The following is a 17,956-nucleotide window of genomic DNA, read 5'->3' on the forward strand; positions in this document are numbered from 1 at the left end:
CAGTGTATCCTATGTGATATATACGGCAGAGTCTCAGTGTATCCTATGCGATGTATACGGCAGAGGCTCAGTATTCTCGGTATTTCCTATGCGATATATACGGCAGAGTCTCGGTGTATCCTATGTGATATATACAGCAGAGTCTCAGTGTATCCTATGCGATGTATACGGCAGAGGCTCAGTATTCTCGGTATTTCCTATGCGATGTATACGGCAGAGTCTCAGTGTATCCTATGGGATGTATACGGTAGTCTCAGTGTATCCTATGCAATGTATACTGCAGAGTCTTGGTATATCCTATGCAATTTATACAACAGTCTCAGTTTATCCTATGCAATGTATACGGCAGAGTCTCTGTATCCTATGCAATGTATAGGGCAGTTTCAATGTATCCTATGTGATGTATACGGCAGAGTCTCGGTATATCCTATGCGATGTATACGGCAGAGTCGCGGTATTCTCTGTATTTCCTATGCGATGTATACGGCAGAGTCTCGGTATATACCTATGCGATGTATACAGTAGTCAGTGTATCCTATGCGATGTTGTATACGGCAGAGTCTCAGTGTATCCTATGCGATGTATACGGCAGAGTCGCGGTATTCTCTGTATTTCCTATGCGATGTATACAGCAGAGTCTCGGTATATACCTATGCGATGTATACAGTAGTCAGTGTATCCTATGAGATGTTGTATACGGCAGAGTCTCAGTGTATCCTATGCGATGTATACGGCAGAGTCGCGGTATTCTCTGTATTTCCTATGCGATGTATACAGCAGAGTCTCGGTATATACCTATGGGATGTATACAGTAGTCAGTGTATCCTATGCGATGTTGTATATGGCAGAGTCTCCGTATATCCTATGCGATGTATATGGCAGAGTCTCAGTGTATCCTATGTGATGTATATGGCAGAGTGTCACCAACTATTTCAAACTTTTTTTTGTTTAAATAGAAATTATAGTGTCAAATTTAGGAGAATGCATAGATATAACTGAGGTGGAATGAAATAAATTACCATAAACAGAGAAAAAGCAATATACATGTAAAAGCATCTTAAAATCTATGACTAAAAAAAAAACCAGAGTGCTCACAGCGCCTGTATTAGAGCAATCATGAGTGTGCCTACTGAGAGACGCCTACACATCTTACCTGTCACTCAGAAAATGTAAAACTTTCCCTCCACTGTAATTATTCTAGTCGGGGTGACATAAGGTAGACGGGATCTACTGACGATCACACAGGTAATTTTCAAGGGATTTCCTATTAATGGGTTTTCATCCACAGAATGCTTGCTGTCCCGGCCTTTATCGACAGGCTGCAAAAGGTGAGGAGTGCAGCGCACATGACCACTGCTCCCTGCGTTCATTCTGATATAGCAAAAGACTGCCGAGGACAGTGATCGGCTGCATCGGTCACATGTGCTGTAGTCCTGAAACCAACAAACACCGGGGGCAGCGGCAGAGTGAGAAAAAAGCGGATTTTATTATCTATTACCCAGAACCAGCATATAGGGATAGAAGAGTTACTGAGGATAAAACCTAACTCTTACCTTTATGCATTAACAATGTTAGCAGGAATATTTAGATTTAAAGGGGTTGCACAAAGTTTGGAAGTTATTCTCTATCCATAGGGTAAAGGATAACTTCCCTATTCCTAGGGATCTGCCAAGAACCAGGGGTGTGAATGGAGCGATTGATCATGTGCTCTCTGATCCATTAATTCCTAATGGGAGACCAGACGAATGCAGCGCTCAGCTATCTCGGGTGGTCACATACAGAATGAATGGAGCAGCAGTGCACATGACCGACCACCCTCGGTTTTTGGGATAAGTGTTGGTCCCTGCAGTCCTAATTATAACAGATAACTTCTAAACTTGGAACAACCCCTTTACATATTCAGGAGTCAGTGAAAGCTTACAGGCAGGATGGAGCCTGTGATCACATATACACCCCAGTATACTACCCGGGTCATAAACAGGCATGGGTTGTATTTGGCAATTCCTGTACGATAAAAGCTATGTGGATGTAGGTAGGGTCTTACCTTAAGAACACGTTCCAGTATGCGCTGGATGTCTCGGCACAGGTTCTCTGTTCCTTCAGACTTGCCCAGCTCCTGATGGATCAGCTGCTCGAAGGTGAAAACTGCATTGTCTGTTTGCTACAAGGAAAACATACCGAGTTATTATCTGTCATCCACCAGAGATTGTCAGAGAATAGAACCGTAATTGGCTGCATTTTATTATTACGTTACCATTTCTGAGCTCGGGAACAGAAGTTAGATTTAGGGTATGTGCACACGTCAGGATTTCTTGTAGAAATTTCCTGAAGAAAACCGGAAATTTTCTGCAAGAAATCCACATGTTTCTTTTTGCGTTTTTTTTCCCATTTTTTTCGCGTTTTTTTTTTAGCATTTTGCAAGGGTAATTAGCTTGCAGAATGCTAAAGTTTTCCAAGCGATCTGTAGCATCGCTTGGAAAACTGATTGACAGGTTGGTCACACTTGTCAAACATAGTGTTTGACAAGTGTGACCAACTTTTTACTATAGATGCAGCCTATGCAGCATCAACAGTAAAAGATAAAATGTTAAAAATAATAAAAAAAAATAAAAAAATGGTTATACTCATGTGACTGCGACGTCATCGCAGGTCCTTCACACACACCAGCTATAGGAACCGAAGCGGCAGCGTGCACCTGAGAGGCGGGAAGACTGCGGAGGCCATCGAAGGTGAGTATATGTCTATTTTTTATTTTAATTCTTTTTTTTTTTTTTTTTTACCAATTATACGGTGCCCAGTCCGTGGAGGAGAGTCTCCTCTCCTCCACCCTGGGTACCAGCCGCACATGATCTGCTTACTTCCCGCATGGTGGGCATAGCCACATGCGGAAAGTAAGCAGATCAATGCATTCTTAGGTGTGCGGAATCCCCGCAATTCCGCAAATTTAATGAACATGTTGCTTTTTTTTCCCGCGATGCGATTTTTTCGCAGAAAAAAATGCAACATTTGCACAAGATATGCGGAATACACTGTAAATAGGAGGCATATGTAAGCGTTTTTTTCGCGTTTTTATAGCGAAAAAAACGCGAAAAATACTGAACATGTGCACATGGCCTTAGTGAGAGGTCGTTACCAGATTTAGGCTACATTAGAGGATCGCCATCACACCAGATGATTGATATGGTACATGTAACATCAGTCGGGCTACAGAAATCCTGACACATTGGTAAAACCCAACATATTTGTGCCATTTGTCTGTAACTATTTTAGAGCAGTTTGGTCATTTAAAAAATAATTACATAAAATAGATTGCAGATAAGACAAAACCCTATAGCAAGCAACTTGCACCGGAGACATGGATGGCAAAATACTTGCACCCAAAAAGTTTGGATTTTTTTTGCAATGACTATCTCTACATGGGGTTTCATGCCGATCAGACGGAGCTTTATCCTATTAGCATAAAGGGTCTACGGAGGCCGTGTGTTCTGCAGGAATCCACGGCACAACGTGGACACATTAGAAATGATCTGTGTAGAAAGACTAGCAAGGGTTCACAAAATGACACACCATTACAAAAGACCACTAGATGGAGCCACTGAGTCACTGTGATTGTAAAATACAGCGTTGCCATTTAAACCCCACCACCACCACCTCCCAAAGGGTTTTTTCCAAGATATAGAATCTGCAAATTGCATGGAATGCTCTAAAATAAAAAATAAACATTACTCGCAGGTTCAACCCCTACCCCACGCTCCGGTGGTTCCCCGGCTGACTCCATTTATTTCCCTTCCCTGCAGCAATCACATGCTATCTACTCCAGCATCACTGCTGACGCCGGTGATTAGCCTACAGAAGTGTATGGCACAAGAGCAGCGCTCCTCGTGTGATCAGTGCAACAAATAGGCTCTACATGCATGTGTCGTGACTGTCAGACAGCTGCAACACATGCATCTGCGGAGCCGAACAGCTGATCAGCCGGAGCCATCCATTAAGCCGGGTTCCCTCTGCAGCTTTTATTCAGTAAGTGCTATAGCTTGCAGAATAAACCCTAACCCGATCAAATTCACTCATCTCTAACAGAGCCCTTTAGAGATGATCAAACCTGAACTATAAAGTTTGGTGTTCGTACTGCACAACTAGAGTCCAGTACTGAACTCCAAACACTGACTCCTCCAGGAAGTCGGTTTTACAGTTTGGGAGTTGGTAGAGAACGCGGAACAGAGGAGAGAGCGCGCGGAAAAGAGGAGAGAGCGCGCGGAAAAGAGGAGAGAGCGCAAAAAAAAAAAAAGAGGGGAGCACGCAAAAGAGGAGAGTGCGTGATTTTCCAGCTCCAAAGTTCAGGTCAACATTCCTATGGGGTTCAGGTACAGAACCTGACAAACCCGAACTTCCACGGCTCCGCTCATCCCTAGAGCCCTTCTTCTGTTTTAACCCTAGATGCCAAGGTCACTATTAACTGCAGCATCTAAGGGTTTAAACGTCCGGAATTGGAGCTAGTAACTGCTTCTGTCCAACCCAGTGTAACAGACCCACCCTGCACCATTCACAGTAATATCTGGAGCCTTTCATGCCAAGATTGGAAATGTACAGCCCAGGGTGGGAAACAAGAGACACAGTTAACAGCTGAGTGTTTTAGTTCTTCTACCATTGTTTGCAGAGTTTTTGACTTGTGACTCTGTGGCTTGATGCATACAAGTGAACATTTCCTACTCTTATCTACTGTAGATGGTTGATAACACTGGTCTACACAAAAAATAAAAAAAATTTCTGGCATGGACTTTAAGGCCATGTGCACACGTTAAGTATTTTTCGCGTTTTTTCGCTATAAAAATGTGATAAACGCGAAAAAAACGCTTACATATGCCTCCCATTATTTTAAGTGTATTCCGCATTTTTTGTGCAAATGTAGCCTTTTTTTCCGCGAAAAAAATCGCATTGCGGAAAAAAAAGCAACATGTTCATTAAAATGCGGAATTGCAGGGGATTCCGCACACCTAGGGGTCCATTGATCTGCTTACTTCCCGCACGGGGCTGTGCCCACCATGCGGGAAGTAAGCAGATTATGTGCGGTTGGTACCCAGGGTGGAGGAGAGGAGACTCTCCTCCACGCACTGGGCACCATATAAGTGGTCAAAAAATAAGAATTAAAATAAAAAATAGCCCTATACTCACCCTCGATGTCTTCCCGCCTCCACTGCACGCTGTCGCTTCGGTTCCTGTAGCTGATGTGCGGCGAAGGACCTTGCCGATGACGTCACTGTCCTGTGATTGGTCGTGAGCGGTCTGCAAGAAATCTGCAACGTGTGCACATACCCTAAGAACAGTTTTAGACTAATTTGAGGGTGCTGAATTCAAATCTGATCTTATAATTTCTCTATCACATCGCGTTTTTGCACTACAGATATATAGCCCATTTTCAAGAATTCCATGATAAATATAAGTAGTGTATGAAAAGTGCCGGTTTATACGGTTCACTAAGGTAAATTTAGTTTTCATTTAGTCTCCCAATAAATGTGAGAATAACTTTGTTTTCTTTGAACATGCATAATTCCCATTTGTTATGATAACACCCTTGTTTTCTATGCTACTGGGACAGTAGAGCTACAGCAGAGCATTGGGTGAAAACTGAATGGCCTTAGCGACAGAGTTTGGCATCTGGCGATAAGAATGTCATCCATGATCCTCTAGTGGATAGGAAGGACATTGTCTTCCTTACACATAAAACTTGGATTGATGAAGCAGTTCATCAAAGCTCTCAATCACAGTGGAGAATGCTTTATATATGTTCAACTTTTCCTGGTCTTAGTGAAGAAAAGAAAAAGGCTGGAATATTTGATGGACCTCAAATAAGAACACTTATGAGAGACCCAAATTTTATCACATCAATGAATGAGACAGAAGAAGGAGCTTGGAATGCATTTTGTAATGTGGTGCAGAATTTTCTAGGGAATAACAACTATGAAGAGACTGTGGAAGAGCTACTAATGAGTCTGCGAAATCTTGGATGTAGAATGAGTATCAAGATTCACTATTTACACAGCCATTTGGACTTTTTTCCAGAGAACCATGGGGATTGTGAGCGAGGAACAAGGGAAGCGTTTTCATCAGGACATTAAAACAATGGAAGAACGGTATCAAGGTCGGTGCGACTCACATATGATGGCTGACTATTGCTGGAGCTTGATGAGAGACAACCCAGAAGCTGTACATCACAGATCAGCCAAGAAAAGAAAGTTTAAATAACTGCCATCTGTCACTCATCTGTGTGCCATATATATGTGTTTTTATCTTTTGTAGTTTAATTCTGTAAGTATATTTGATTTGCTGTACATAGACTTTGTAATCTGTTATTCCCTGATTAAAAATATACAAAATGTAGTATTGAAAATTGTGTGTTTTTATCATAAAACATTAGATAGGAGTAATTTTCATCAAAAATTGAAAATATCTCGAAATCCTGATGTGATAGCCAAAAACAGAGATCATATTCATAATCAGCAGCCAAAATTGACTTAAAATATGTTTTAAAACCTTTTGCCAGAAAAATTGCGTTGACCAGTGTAATTGCTATGTACATGAATGCAGACACTTGATGCCGGTGGACACAGATCACGGCAAACCAAACAGTCCCCTTATCTTATAGATGTGAAACTGTGATCAAACAAGTGGTTACATCATTATTGTGTGCATTATGGAAATATATAACGCTGCCATACTATGCATTGACATGCATCCTGTAATTAGAGGCACGAGACCACCGTACGGAGCCATTTGAGGCTTGTAACCCTTTTAGTGTTTACTCACCTCTCGCATTAGGATTTGTGCCCTTTGCTTGAAAACAGACGGACTTCCGACATCAAACCTCTGCTGCAGGCCTTCCAGGTTCAGAAGATCCATCTTCTCATAGCACTGCTGCATTTTTACAGGATGATAGGCCAGCTGGGATATTTTCTCCATATGCTGGTGGAAATATACAATTAAAAGTTAGTACCAGTCCCCATAAATCAATGGTAAACATGAAAATAACAAACCTTGTAACATATCTTATCAGACAAATTGACTTCTTTCTCCTCCAGGACTGAGCTGTCACTCTCAACAATCTCATTTCACAGGTAAAAATGTGTCTTCAGTGAATTCAGACTTTCCAATTCCAAGGAAGAAGAGGAGACTTGGTGCTCATAAAGTTCTCTGGAGAACTTTCATAAAGTTCTCTGGAGAACTTGCAGTAGAATGTCGGTGTCTCCCTCTAGTTCCTCCGTAGAATTTTATCAGCACCGACTGTCTTCTCTTACTTCTGTAATGGGAATGTCTGTCTTCACAGAATACATATTTTACCCATGAATTGAGAATGAAAGAGCAGTCCAGAATTCTCTGATAAAGATATTACACAAGTTTTGTGACGGCTAATCTTTAACGATAAGAAGAGCCACCGTGTGTGCCTCAGCCTGGCACCATCTTTCTCCCCTTACCTCACCCAGCTTGTCCCGTCCTCCCTCATTCACCAAGTTCTTGTTCATTTCTGTGGACTCGGTAAAGACTAGTTCTCGTACTTCAGAAAAGCCCTGACTTGTTGGCACCATCAGAGCCTCCAGAATAGACGGGATGTGAGACTGGACGTGGTTTCTCACGCACAGCTCCGCTTTGGGCAGCACTGCCGCTGTTAGATAAAACATCTGATTCAGGATCAAGCACGAATAAAGTAATCATTTATCAGTCATGTATAGTAAGTGATATCATCATTAATAGGGCTTTCTTGTGGGCCCCCATCAGCCGTTGTACAAGGCACCGGTCAACAATTACATACAGTAATTGGAGAAATAAATCTATGAAATTCATCTAAATTATCGGTTCCTCCTGTACCTCGAATCTTGTTGGACACATGCTCCTTGCAGGCAATGATCTGGTCCATGTCGGTTCTGATCTGACTCTCCATCTGTGCTCTCCTGTCACCACATCGCTTTTCCAGTCCTTCATAAAACATACGTGCCTGCTCGTGGACCATCCGGTATACTGTATCAGAAATCTGTAAAAAATAAAAAATTGTTTTAGGAGCATATCTATCTTATTACAGCCCAGCCCAAAGCTTTCTACAGACGTCTTTTCATAATCTTGCAGGTTCAGCAAGCAGACGAGGGTGGAGCGCAGCCAGACAAATGTGCAGTCTGCTTATCTCAGGGGAAACAATAAAGATTGTATAGAAAAATCCAACAGATATTTCCCTGGAAGAAACTAACCAGACCGCACCATCCATAGTAGTGACCGAAAGCCACACATTAGATGGCCGTAAGCTGGCAACTATCTTGTCAGACTGTCCCACACACTAGTGCTCTCTGCTGAACACTTCTGTGTTCTCCTCGAGAGCCACTGCCAGACACCTCTCACTTATCTCTAATGAACAAGAAGATTGGCCATCAGAAATCGGCACCCATACATACTGACTGTTAGCAGAACGCATCAACATCAGTGGGTTCAGCAGGTAGCCCATTGGATCCCCCAACAGGTAGAGCCCATTTCATCCCCCAACTGGTAGAGCCCATTTCATCCCCCAACTGGTAGAGCCCATTTCATCCCCCAACTGGTAGCCGTTGGATCCCCCAACTGGTAGAGCCCATTTCCTATAGAGCATCACTTCACAGACAGGATCCATTCTCCTCCACACTTTAAAAGTGTAAAATTTGGGATGTCCATTAGTAAATTAGAAGTTAGAGATTCACTTGCCAATACATCTGCGTTTTTCTGGTGTTTTTGCAAAATGACGACTGACAGAAGTAAAAATTTCTTTCAAAATGTTAATCTCTTCGTCAATGACTGAATAAGGTGACAAAAAGGACAACTTGATTGTTACTTTTGTGAAACCAGTGTGTACGCGAGGTCAATATGGCCACACTTCCTATTTTAGGAAGTAAAAAAATGGCCCTTATACATTTTCTGTACAGGTTCAATTCTCTATTACATCTGGGATTTATTTGGGGCAGTGCTATGGGTCGGCAGCTTCTTCCTGCCCAATTCTCCCTCCATAATACACGTTGTATCTGGTGCACATGGCTCTGGTGTCAGTGAAGTGTTTTCTCTGCTGTTATCTCACTTATGCACTTGGGTTACTTCAGCTTCACACAGGCCATCAGAGGGAAAGGGAGCAGTCTAAAGTGACTGCCTCAAACGAGGCTTCACAGCTGAGTAATAAGTGGCAGATGCTACATTATGTGCGCTAAAATCAGACCTTAATATACAGCAGATTTAATAACACGCTGCTCCTCCATAGGTCAGTAATGTCAGCAGCTTATCTTACGCCCCCCCCCCCCCCCCATATACATTATCCTGTGTGCTTTAATGCAGAAATCTCCCAGCATGCATTGTGCAAAGATTTAAAGGGGTTGTCTGGAGCCACGTCTGCACATACTGCAGGGACGCACGGGAAGTAATCAGATGTAGAAAGTAAAACCAACTACTATTCCTCATAGGAGCTCAGCTGATCTGCTATAGAAGTGCAACAACAAACTTCTGGACAGTTTCTGACAACAACCAGCAAAATTGTATTTGCAGGCTGTAATCCGGAATCCATAAAATATACCTAATGGAATTTCAGGCTTGGTTTTATCTGTGTTGTGGCTTTGGTTTACAACAAAAGCCACAAGAGCAAATCTTACATTATAGACCTCAGCGGTACCAACAGACCCCACTGAATTAGAATGATGAATTTCGAGAAAAAGAAATGAGAAAAAAAATATAGCAGCAAAAGTGCCTCTAAAACAGATCAGAGCCCTAACTCCATATACAGGCTAGTATTTAACGGTGGACAAGCTCTTCAGGACTAGATGGGGAAAATTATATTTTAGGAATAGTAATCTTTCCGAAATGTGAAATGACAAGTTGCACTCTATCTTACAGAAATTCGACCGCAGTTTCCTCCATTTGACTGTCACAGGAGAAACCTTTTTGTACACTGAAAAACAGAACAAAGGCCAAATACCCTATGTGAGTGGCTCCTGGAGAGTCAGAAGACTTGTGCATACAGTACTGTGACCCTGTACGCTGAGATCAGACACACATAGTTCAGTCTGTGTGCTCATTGTGTACTGGATATAATTAATGTGTGCTCATTGTGTACATGACTGCCTGCAGACTAACGAAGGTCAACAGCACCGTTCAGACTGCTCACAAACTGGTGAAGGTCCGCGACACCGTTCAGACTGCCCATGGACTAACAAAAGGTCAACGGCACTCTTCAGACTGCTCACAGACTAGTGAAGGTCAACGGCACTGTTCAGACTGCCCTTGGACTAACGAAGGTCAGCAGCATTCTTCAGACTGCTCAGACTAGTGAAGGTCAACGGCACTCTTCAGACTGCCCGTGGACTAACGAAGGTAAACAGCACTCTTCAGACTGCTCACAGACTAGTGAATGTCAATGGCACTCTTCAGACTGATCACAGAATAGTGAAAGACAACGGCACTGTTCAGACTGCACATGGACTAACGAGGGTCAGCAGCACTGTTCAGATTGTCCGTTGACTAACGAGGGTCAATGGCACTGTTCAGACTGCTCACAGACTAGTGAAGGTCAACAGCACTGTTCAGACTGCCCGTGGACTAACAAGGGTCAACGGCACTGTTCAGACTGCTCACAAACTGGTGAAGGTCAACGGCACTGTTCAGACTGCCCATGGACTATCGAAGGTCAACGGCACTGTTCAGACTGCCCGTGGACTAACGAAGGTCAACGGCACTGTTCAGACTGCCTATGGACTAACGAAGGTCAGCAGCACTGTTAAGACTGCCCGCATGGACTAGTGAAGGTCAACGACACCGTTCATATTGCTCACAGGCTGAGAAAAGTCAAGAACAGTGTTTAGACTGTCCACGGACTAACAGAGGGTACCAGTAAGCCTTAAAAAATGCTGCATGCAATGGTCAAGTCTTACTTTAGGAAGATTTAGCTCAAGAGATGCATACAAAAAAAAAAAATTAAAATGTAGAGCGCACAGACCATTGTGGGCATGACAGAACAGAAGTCATACCAACCCCATATGGATAAAAATATATATATATTTCTGGATGCCAAACAGACGTTTTTTCATATGCTCATCAGAACTCCGGCTTAGATAACTTTTGACCAAACACTTGTTCAGCTGACGGCAGACTCTCCTGACTCTGCTCCTACATATGCACGCTCAGTTGTACAGAGCATACATGTGGTTTCAATGAGAACAGTAAAGGAAGACATTTCTAGCGGCATCTTGTCTCCTACAGGAACAAGAGGACCAGGTGTGGAAATTCAAGAGCCCCCTATACACGAGAGGTTCCATTACTCCCAACCCTTCCCCCTAATCTTGTGTTTCATGGAGTTGCAATGTATCGCTATAGAACAGACACAATGTTACATGTCTGCTAGGAAAATAGAAGTGATCATACAAAATACAAGACCGGGAAGAGGAGAACTACAGTTCACACCACATGTACGATGTCTGTGTAGGGGAGGGCAGCTACCACCTCCTGTTTCATTTCTCCAATAATTATTTTATCCATCATATTTAGAGGTCAGGAAATGATGGTGACTTACCAACCACCAGGTCCTCTGCCGTTCTTGGGGTTTACCCCTTAATCTGGGGCCAATTATGTTTTTCAAATCAGGAATAAGGTCCTCCATCACCAGATTGCAGAGAACCTGCACAATAAAGAGACATTTAAACGATGGAAATATAAAAAGTATCCTAAAACTAGAACAATAGAACAGAGAACAGGATTTAGTATAGAACAATACATGTTATCGGTCAGATGGCAGTAGATGCGTATCGTACCTGTACTTGGTTGCCGCACAACATGTCCCAGGTACCATACTGATCGCGTGCTTGTCTATACAGCCTGACCGAGTCTGTAAAAGCTGCAGATTCCACTCGAGCATCTTCAGGGATACCTGAACGGTGGAGAGGAAATCTACTATTACACTGCATTTACTGTGAATTTATGTCGTTTCCAACCAGATTGTGTTCTGGATGTTAAGATTAGGTGATTTACAGTGTCAAAAACTAATGGCAGACATTATAATTAACTGTACACTTTTATTTGACACTGTAGATTTCCTTGCTTTTGCTTTGATATCTTCAAGCTTGGACCAAATGAAGACCTCAGGCATCTTTCTAAAACTTAAAAGGGAATCTTTCAGCAGGTTTCTGCCATAATCTGGCAGTGGCATAATGTAGAGATGGACCCTGATTGCAGCGATGTACCATTTAGTTTACTCCTCCTTGTTTTTTCTGCTGAAGAGCTTTAACTGCTGAGCTCTGTATAACCCTGCCCACATCACTGATTAGCAGCTTACTGACAATGTACACAGAAAGCAACCAATCAGTCCTGGGGGCCTTGTTGGATCAGGAGGCACAAGACACCTAGTCCTGCAGTGATAATTTCCTGCTGATAAAACACTGATTGTACTGAAGCAAATACACAGACTAGTAAGTGACGCATCCCTGGAATCAGAGTCTGTGCCCCTACAACACCGGTGCTCCCAGATTACATAACAAAAACCTGCTGACAGATTCCCTTTAAGGTGGTTGTCCACTCCTTAAATGCTCAAGTGTCCTCCATAAAAACAAAAAAAAAAACACATACTTGTCACCAGGACCAGCATTTCCAGCATCGTTGTCACATGAGTGCTGCAGTTAATCAGCAACTGATTAACTGCAGCCTTCACACATCAGACAGAACTGTGAAAGCCTCAGCTAATCAGCCGTCGCTGATGGGCTGCAGTGCTGGTCACAATGTCACGCTAGGAGACACTGCCCTGATATCGCTGGAACGGCACCGGGCCAGGAAGTAGGTTTTTATTTGTTATTTTTATATAGCACATTAGCATTTAAGAAGGGTTTGGCCAGTAGTGAACAACCCCATTTACAGATGTTTTACATGGGACTGATAGCAATGGCGGATCTATAGGTAATGTGACTTGCCGTGTGGCTATAACTGGTGTTTAATGAAGCCCATTGGCACACTGACTTGTAAATGTGCAGAATTATTGTTCTGGGAGGAGAGGAAAGACGCAATGGACGTCCCAGACATTTAAGAGACTTTTCAGACAGCTGGATTGTAAAAGAACAAATGCATGAATAGCCGTAGCCCAGACAATGGGTTGTTACACAATTGCTGGCCCCCATAAAATATAAGTTTGACATTTGCATCAAACAAAAAGACAGAAAAATCCGGCCTTCTCTTCTCGCTGTGCATCCACACGCTGCCGCACGGCTCTCTACCTCCCCTGCAGACAGGGAGTGGTATTTACAGGTGTGCCTTATACAGGTGTAATTGTGTGCATCTAAGCGGAGTGCACGACTGCGGAGGACGCGGCAGAACAAGCGGGAGACGAAAGAATAGAAAAAAGTCTAATGAAATAACAAGGTACGGTTCATGGAGTGGCTATGTAGTAAGGAGGAAAGAATTTTTTTTTGCATACTGGGATGAGGTCAGGACCTGAAATTTTCCACCAGTAAAATGATGGACTTCATCCAGTCTAACCAGTACGATCTCAACTGCAAGCGTGCTAATTTCTGATGACACTGTAGTCAATGTTAGACTTATTACAATAATGTAATGTGTCCCCTGTAACTTCTTACGTGCTTTTCTGTGCCTTCTTACCCATTACCGTTTATTTCAGGCTTCATACGTACCGTTATTACAATGACGTACACAGTCCTGAAAGACGGCGCTCCATCGCTGTTGCTCGCGCTCGGTCATAAAACAGAAGAAGTAATGACGGCAGTATGGGTGCCACAAGATTACGGGGAACTGTGTTGCACATTTCATCTGTGCATTGCCTGCCTTTGTCTTTAAACCTGCACATGACACAAGCATCATTAAGCCATGGCTCGTATTCATTCCTTGTGATTTTACAATAGCAAAGAAGCATTAACGTAAAAACTATGTAATACACCAACTGTACATTCATATCTCATTGCTGCCCAAATTCGCCAAGTTTCAGGACCCCATTTATGTTAAGGGGGCTCTCCGAGAATATGATAAAAATAGCTGCCATCACATATTTCAAGCGGCAAGCCATCATGACACAACTAGATAGAAATATGTGACAGCGGTAACTTATCACATTCTCGGTGTACCCCTTCAATGCATTGGGATCCAACATAATGAGCTTTATATGGTGACCAAAATGTTGCACAGTTCAGACCTGGACCGCTAAGCGAAGGCTTCAGCAATTTCAGTACATAAGTGACTGTTACAGTTGAAAAATCAACAATGAGAAGAAGTACGTACCTGGAATTGTGCTATTAAGCATTTCTGTATACTGATCCAGGGAGGTGAGGACTCTGTACCCAGCGCAGTTGATGCCAGCTCGGGGTTGCAGGCCACGCTCATAAGCCTAGCATGATAATTACATTTTAGCAGCTAGAACCACCTGTAGGCCGCTTATGAGGGCTATTGACAATACTTACTATTTTATTCTCATACAGTACTGGTCCATAATGGTGAGGAACGACGCAGAAACGGTTCCTCCACTTTTTCGTATCATCTAGATACTGGAATAGGTTCCCAGAAAAGATCACTCTGTCCTTCAGCGGGATCTTAAAAGGAAGAATAACAAACTGGTATATTTTCTTGTCCTCTTAATAGAGATGTACATCTTCAGGTCCCAGGCATACCTGACTGTATATGTCCAAGGGTATGCAGGAGGAAGCTACTTGACAATCTAATATTCAGAGTTATTGATATTATTTCATTCCTACCTTTCGATGGAGCAGTTGTGTCTGCGGACCTCCATTCCCCTCGATCTCATAACGAACACTGTTAAACAAAGCAACTCCATATTGCTCTTCGTATAACTTCCCAAATTCTGCCAGCAGTTTTCCTGTCCGTTCTGCAATAAGAGAGGACAGATGGTCAGCATCTAGAAAAATGAGGATATCCTCCCACAGAATAACTGATTGCTCTTATAAATCATATTCCTGTTAAATTCTTAGCTTTAAATTTTCCAAAAACTTATGTTTAATCCCTAAGCAAATGTGGGTGCTCAGTGCACCCTTGGTGTGGCCGAAAATCTGCAGGAGCAGAGTGCACACAGTGTCAGTGCATGAGCAGAGCAAGTGCGCACACATTCACCTCTGTCTGCTGTGACCGCACACTATATTGATTAGGTTTTAGGACATTTCACGCATTTGTTACAGACTGAACTGAGTGGCAAACAAGCAATTTTCACACTGATTTATTATAAGACTGTAATAGAGGAAAGTAATGGAAGTGTCCGGCGGGTATGTGTCCAGACTTATGTCCAGCGCCGGAGTGAGACTGGGATAAGTCATCAGATCCATAAAGAATACTTTGGGATCGGGGCTCAGCGTTGATGTCCGAGAAGAAGAGCTCAGTGAGGATTATCTTTTTACTAATGTAGGCAAAATCATAATAACCCAGAGAGCAGCTGACTCAGACCGAGGCAATGTGTGAGCTGTCACTGTCCGCACACCCCCTGACAGTATGTGTCACTGGTCATTGATCATGTTCCAATGAATAAAATGTAGAAAACATCCGAGAAGTTTTCTGATTACCAGTTACAGTCCGGTCAGGGTAATTACAGTAAGACAAGCAGCTGTGGTATTCCCCAAAAAACAAACAAATGGGATTAGTTTGAGGGGTTATTTAGTCTTTCTTCAGGAGCGCACTGCTCCCCTATCTCCTAGCTTGCTGGAGAGCAGCATGCTCCTGCAGGTCGACAGATCAGGCTGAGAACTGGCCTCTACAAAAGGTGTTCCGAGTCAGCTTTGCCTCCATAGCATCAAAAGAGCGCAGGAGCACTGAGGCTGTTCAGATCCAGCCAGTTTTAGAGCTGCGCTTTCAAGCTTTATAGTAAACCACTTGCAAGTGCTGCCCTTTTTGCTACTACTGATAGGACTTCAGAAGTGGCTAGTAACCTCAGCAACAAGCAGTAAACTAATTAAAATTAGAACCTGTCTTGTAGCAATCCGATGCGTCAGTGTTAAGAAATGAAGCTTTGAACAAATGTACATTATCCTGGAATTGCATTGATGCCCTCTGAGTGCACCGACACGCCCACAGTGCACTGCCAGGCTAATTTACATGTGACTTTAAAGCTTGATGATTTCTACATAATAGGTATCCGTTTTGTTCTATACAGCTGTACCACTAGTTTCACCAGGAAAATCTCCCAGAAAGGATCCTTTTAACTCATCCAGCTGTGCATCCTTTACACAGAGGTGCCAAACCACTTTGTATGTAACGTATAGGCCAGGATATGTACGTGTCCACTCTATTGTGATTATACCAAGCCCAAAAGAAAACCATAAAGTGCATTATGCATTAGAGGTCACATTGTAACCACCATGCTTGGCCATATAACGCTGTATTAACAATACCTGATTATATGGCTACATCTTCATTATCACAGTCATTTCAGCTATAATTAAACCCTACCTGCAATTTAACACAGTCACACCCGCTATACTACATGACTGCTCACAATACTTGTTTACCACGTGCTCGACATGCTGTAATATGTGTATCCCAAACGACCGATACCATAAAAAAGTGCGGGTAGGCTAAACCAAGAACGAGATAATCAGTAATGCCCTGTTCACACCCTGAGCTTGGGAATGGTTTTCAGAGGTGACTAGTCAATGGGATTTTATAAATCTTAGCTCACGTTGTATTCTAGCCAACCATGTTTTTTATTTTTTTTATTAAAGAATCTAGCAATTGTGATTGGCTGCAGCGGTCATATGTCCTTCCAGCTGAAACAAGAGGTAAGGAGGTCCAGGCAGCGTTGGAAGAGGAGTACGAAGGGTATCAGTTGGGCGCGTATTTTTAGGCAGTTTTTTAGTAATTAGCGACGAGCGCAAGTGCTCGTTACTCTAGCTTGCCTAGGGTGCTCAGGTACACACCGAGTATCGCGGGTGCTCGAGTGACATGTTTGAGTTCCCGCGGCCTCATGTTTCGAGGCTGTTAGACACAAAACATGCGAGCATTGCCTGACAAACACAGGCTAATCACCGCATGTTTTGTGGCGTCTAACTGCTGTGAAACATGCAGCTGCAGGGACTCGAACATATCACTGGAGCACCCGCGATACCTGGTGTGTACCTGAGCACCCTAGGCAAGCTAGAGTAACGAGCACTTGCGCTCATCACTTTTAGTAATCCATGCTAGGCAAAAATTGTGGATAGATCAATCCATTCTGTCTGTGTTAAAATATATCTCTGTGTTAAAATATATCTCTGTGTTAAAATATATAAGAGGCAGCACTCCATTTCTTCTGTGAAAATTGAGAAAGGCTTGAGAAAGGCTCAGATGGAGCCGAAACATCGCCCAGAGAAGTGGGTTGATTAAATCTTCCACATTTTCACAGAAGAAATGGAGTGCTGCCTCTTTTTTTGAGCTTTTATAAACTTGGTGCAATCGTTGGACTGGTTGCCTGGGGCCTTGCACCCAAAGATAAGTATATATAGAAGTGTTGTGCTGTTCCCTTTTTTTTTGCGCTATATAGCTGTGTGTGTGTGTGTGTGTGTGTGTGTGTGTGTGTGTGTGTGTGTGTGTGTGTGTGTGTGTGTGTGTGTGTGTGTGTGTGTGTGTGTGTGTGTATGTGTATATATATATATATATATATATATATATATATGTGTATATGTATGTATGTATGTGTATATATATATATATATATATATATATATATATATATATATATATATATATATATATATATATATATATATATATATATATATATATATATATATATATATATATATATATACACACACAAAAAAAAAAACTATCATTCTTATTGTTGCATCGGTTTCGATTTTCAATCAAAGGGATCCGTCGGTGAACAGTGCTCGCTGGCTCTTCAGTACAATGTCGGGGTAAAAGCTGGTAACGCTTGTATCACATGTATTGTTACAACGTATCATTGATTAAGTTGTGAGACTTTAATCCGGTTACA

At 42.6% G+C, this 17,956-nt stretch overlaps 2 protein-coding genes across 3 annotated transcripts in view; both read right to left on the minus strand.

Moving 5' to 3' along the window:
- Positions 1–17,956, minus strand: part of NIBAN2 (niban apoptosis regulator 2) — a 61,135-nt gene that overhangs the window by 5,884 nt on the left and 37,295 nt on the right. For both annotated transcript variants that reach the window (XM_077283748.1, XM_077283749.1), the window contains exons 3-12: positions 14,733–14,863; positions 14,442–14,570; positions 14,263–14,368; positions 13,662–13,826; positions 11,799–11,914; positions 11,561–11,665; positions 7,861–8,023; positions 7,470–7,657; positions 6,805–6,960; positions 2,045–2,161 (exon numbers count right to left, since the gene is read on the minus strand). In XM_077283748.1, coding sequence (XP_077139863.1) covers positions 2,045–2,161; positions 6,805–6,960; positions 7,470–7,657; positions 7,861–8,023; positions 11,561–11,665; positions 11,799–11,914; positions 13,662–13,826; positions 14,263–14,368; positions 14,442–14,570; positions 14,733–14,863 — 1,376 coding nt within the window. The remainder of the gene's footprint in view (positions 1–2,044; positions 2,162–6,804; positions 6,961–7,469; positions 7,658–7,860; positions 8,024–11,560; positions 11,666–11,798; positions 11,915–13,661; positions 13,827–14,262; positions 14,369–14,441; positions 14,571–14,732; positions 14,864–17,956) is intronic.
- Positions 2,779–17,956, minus strand: part of PFKFB1 (6-phosphofructo-2-kinase/fructose-2,6-biphosphatase 1) — a 724,603-nt gene continuing 709,425 nt past the window's right edge. Inside the window, exon 12 of the transcript XR_013221158.1 lies at positions 2,779–3,114. The gene's annotated coding sequence lies outside the window, so the exon portion shown is untranslated. The remainder of the gene's footprint in view (positions 3,115–17,956) is intronic.

The sequence above is a fragment of the Ranitomeya variabilis genome, chromosome 2, assembly GCF_051348905.1.
Source record: "Ranitomeya variabilis isolate aRanVar5 chromosome 2, aRanVar5.hap1, whole genome shotgun sequence".
Lineage (NCBI taxonomy): Eukaryota > Metazoa > Chordata > Amphibia > Anura > Dendrobatidae > Ranitomeya > Ranitomeya variabilis.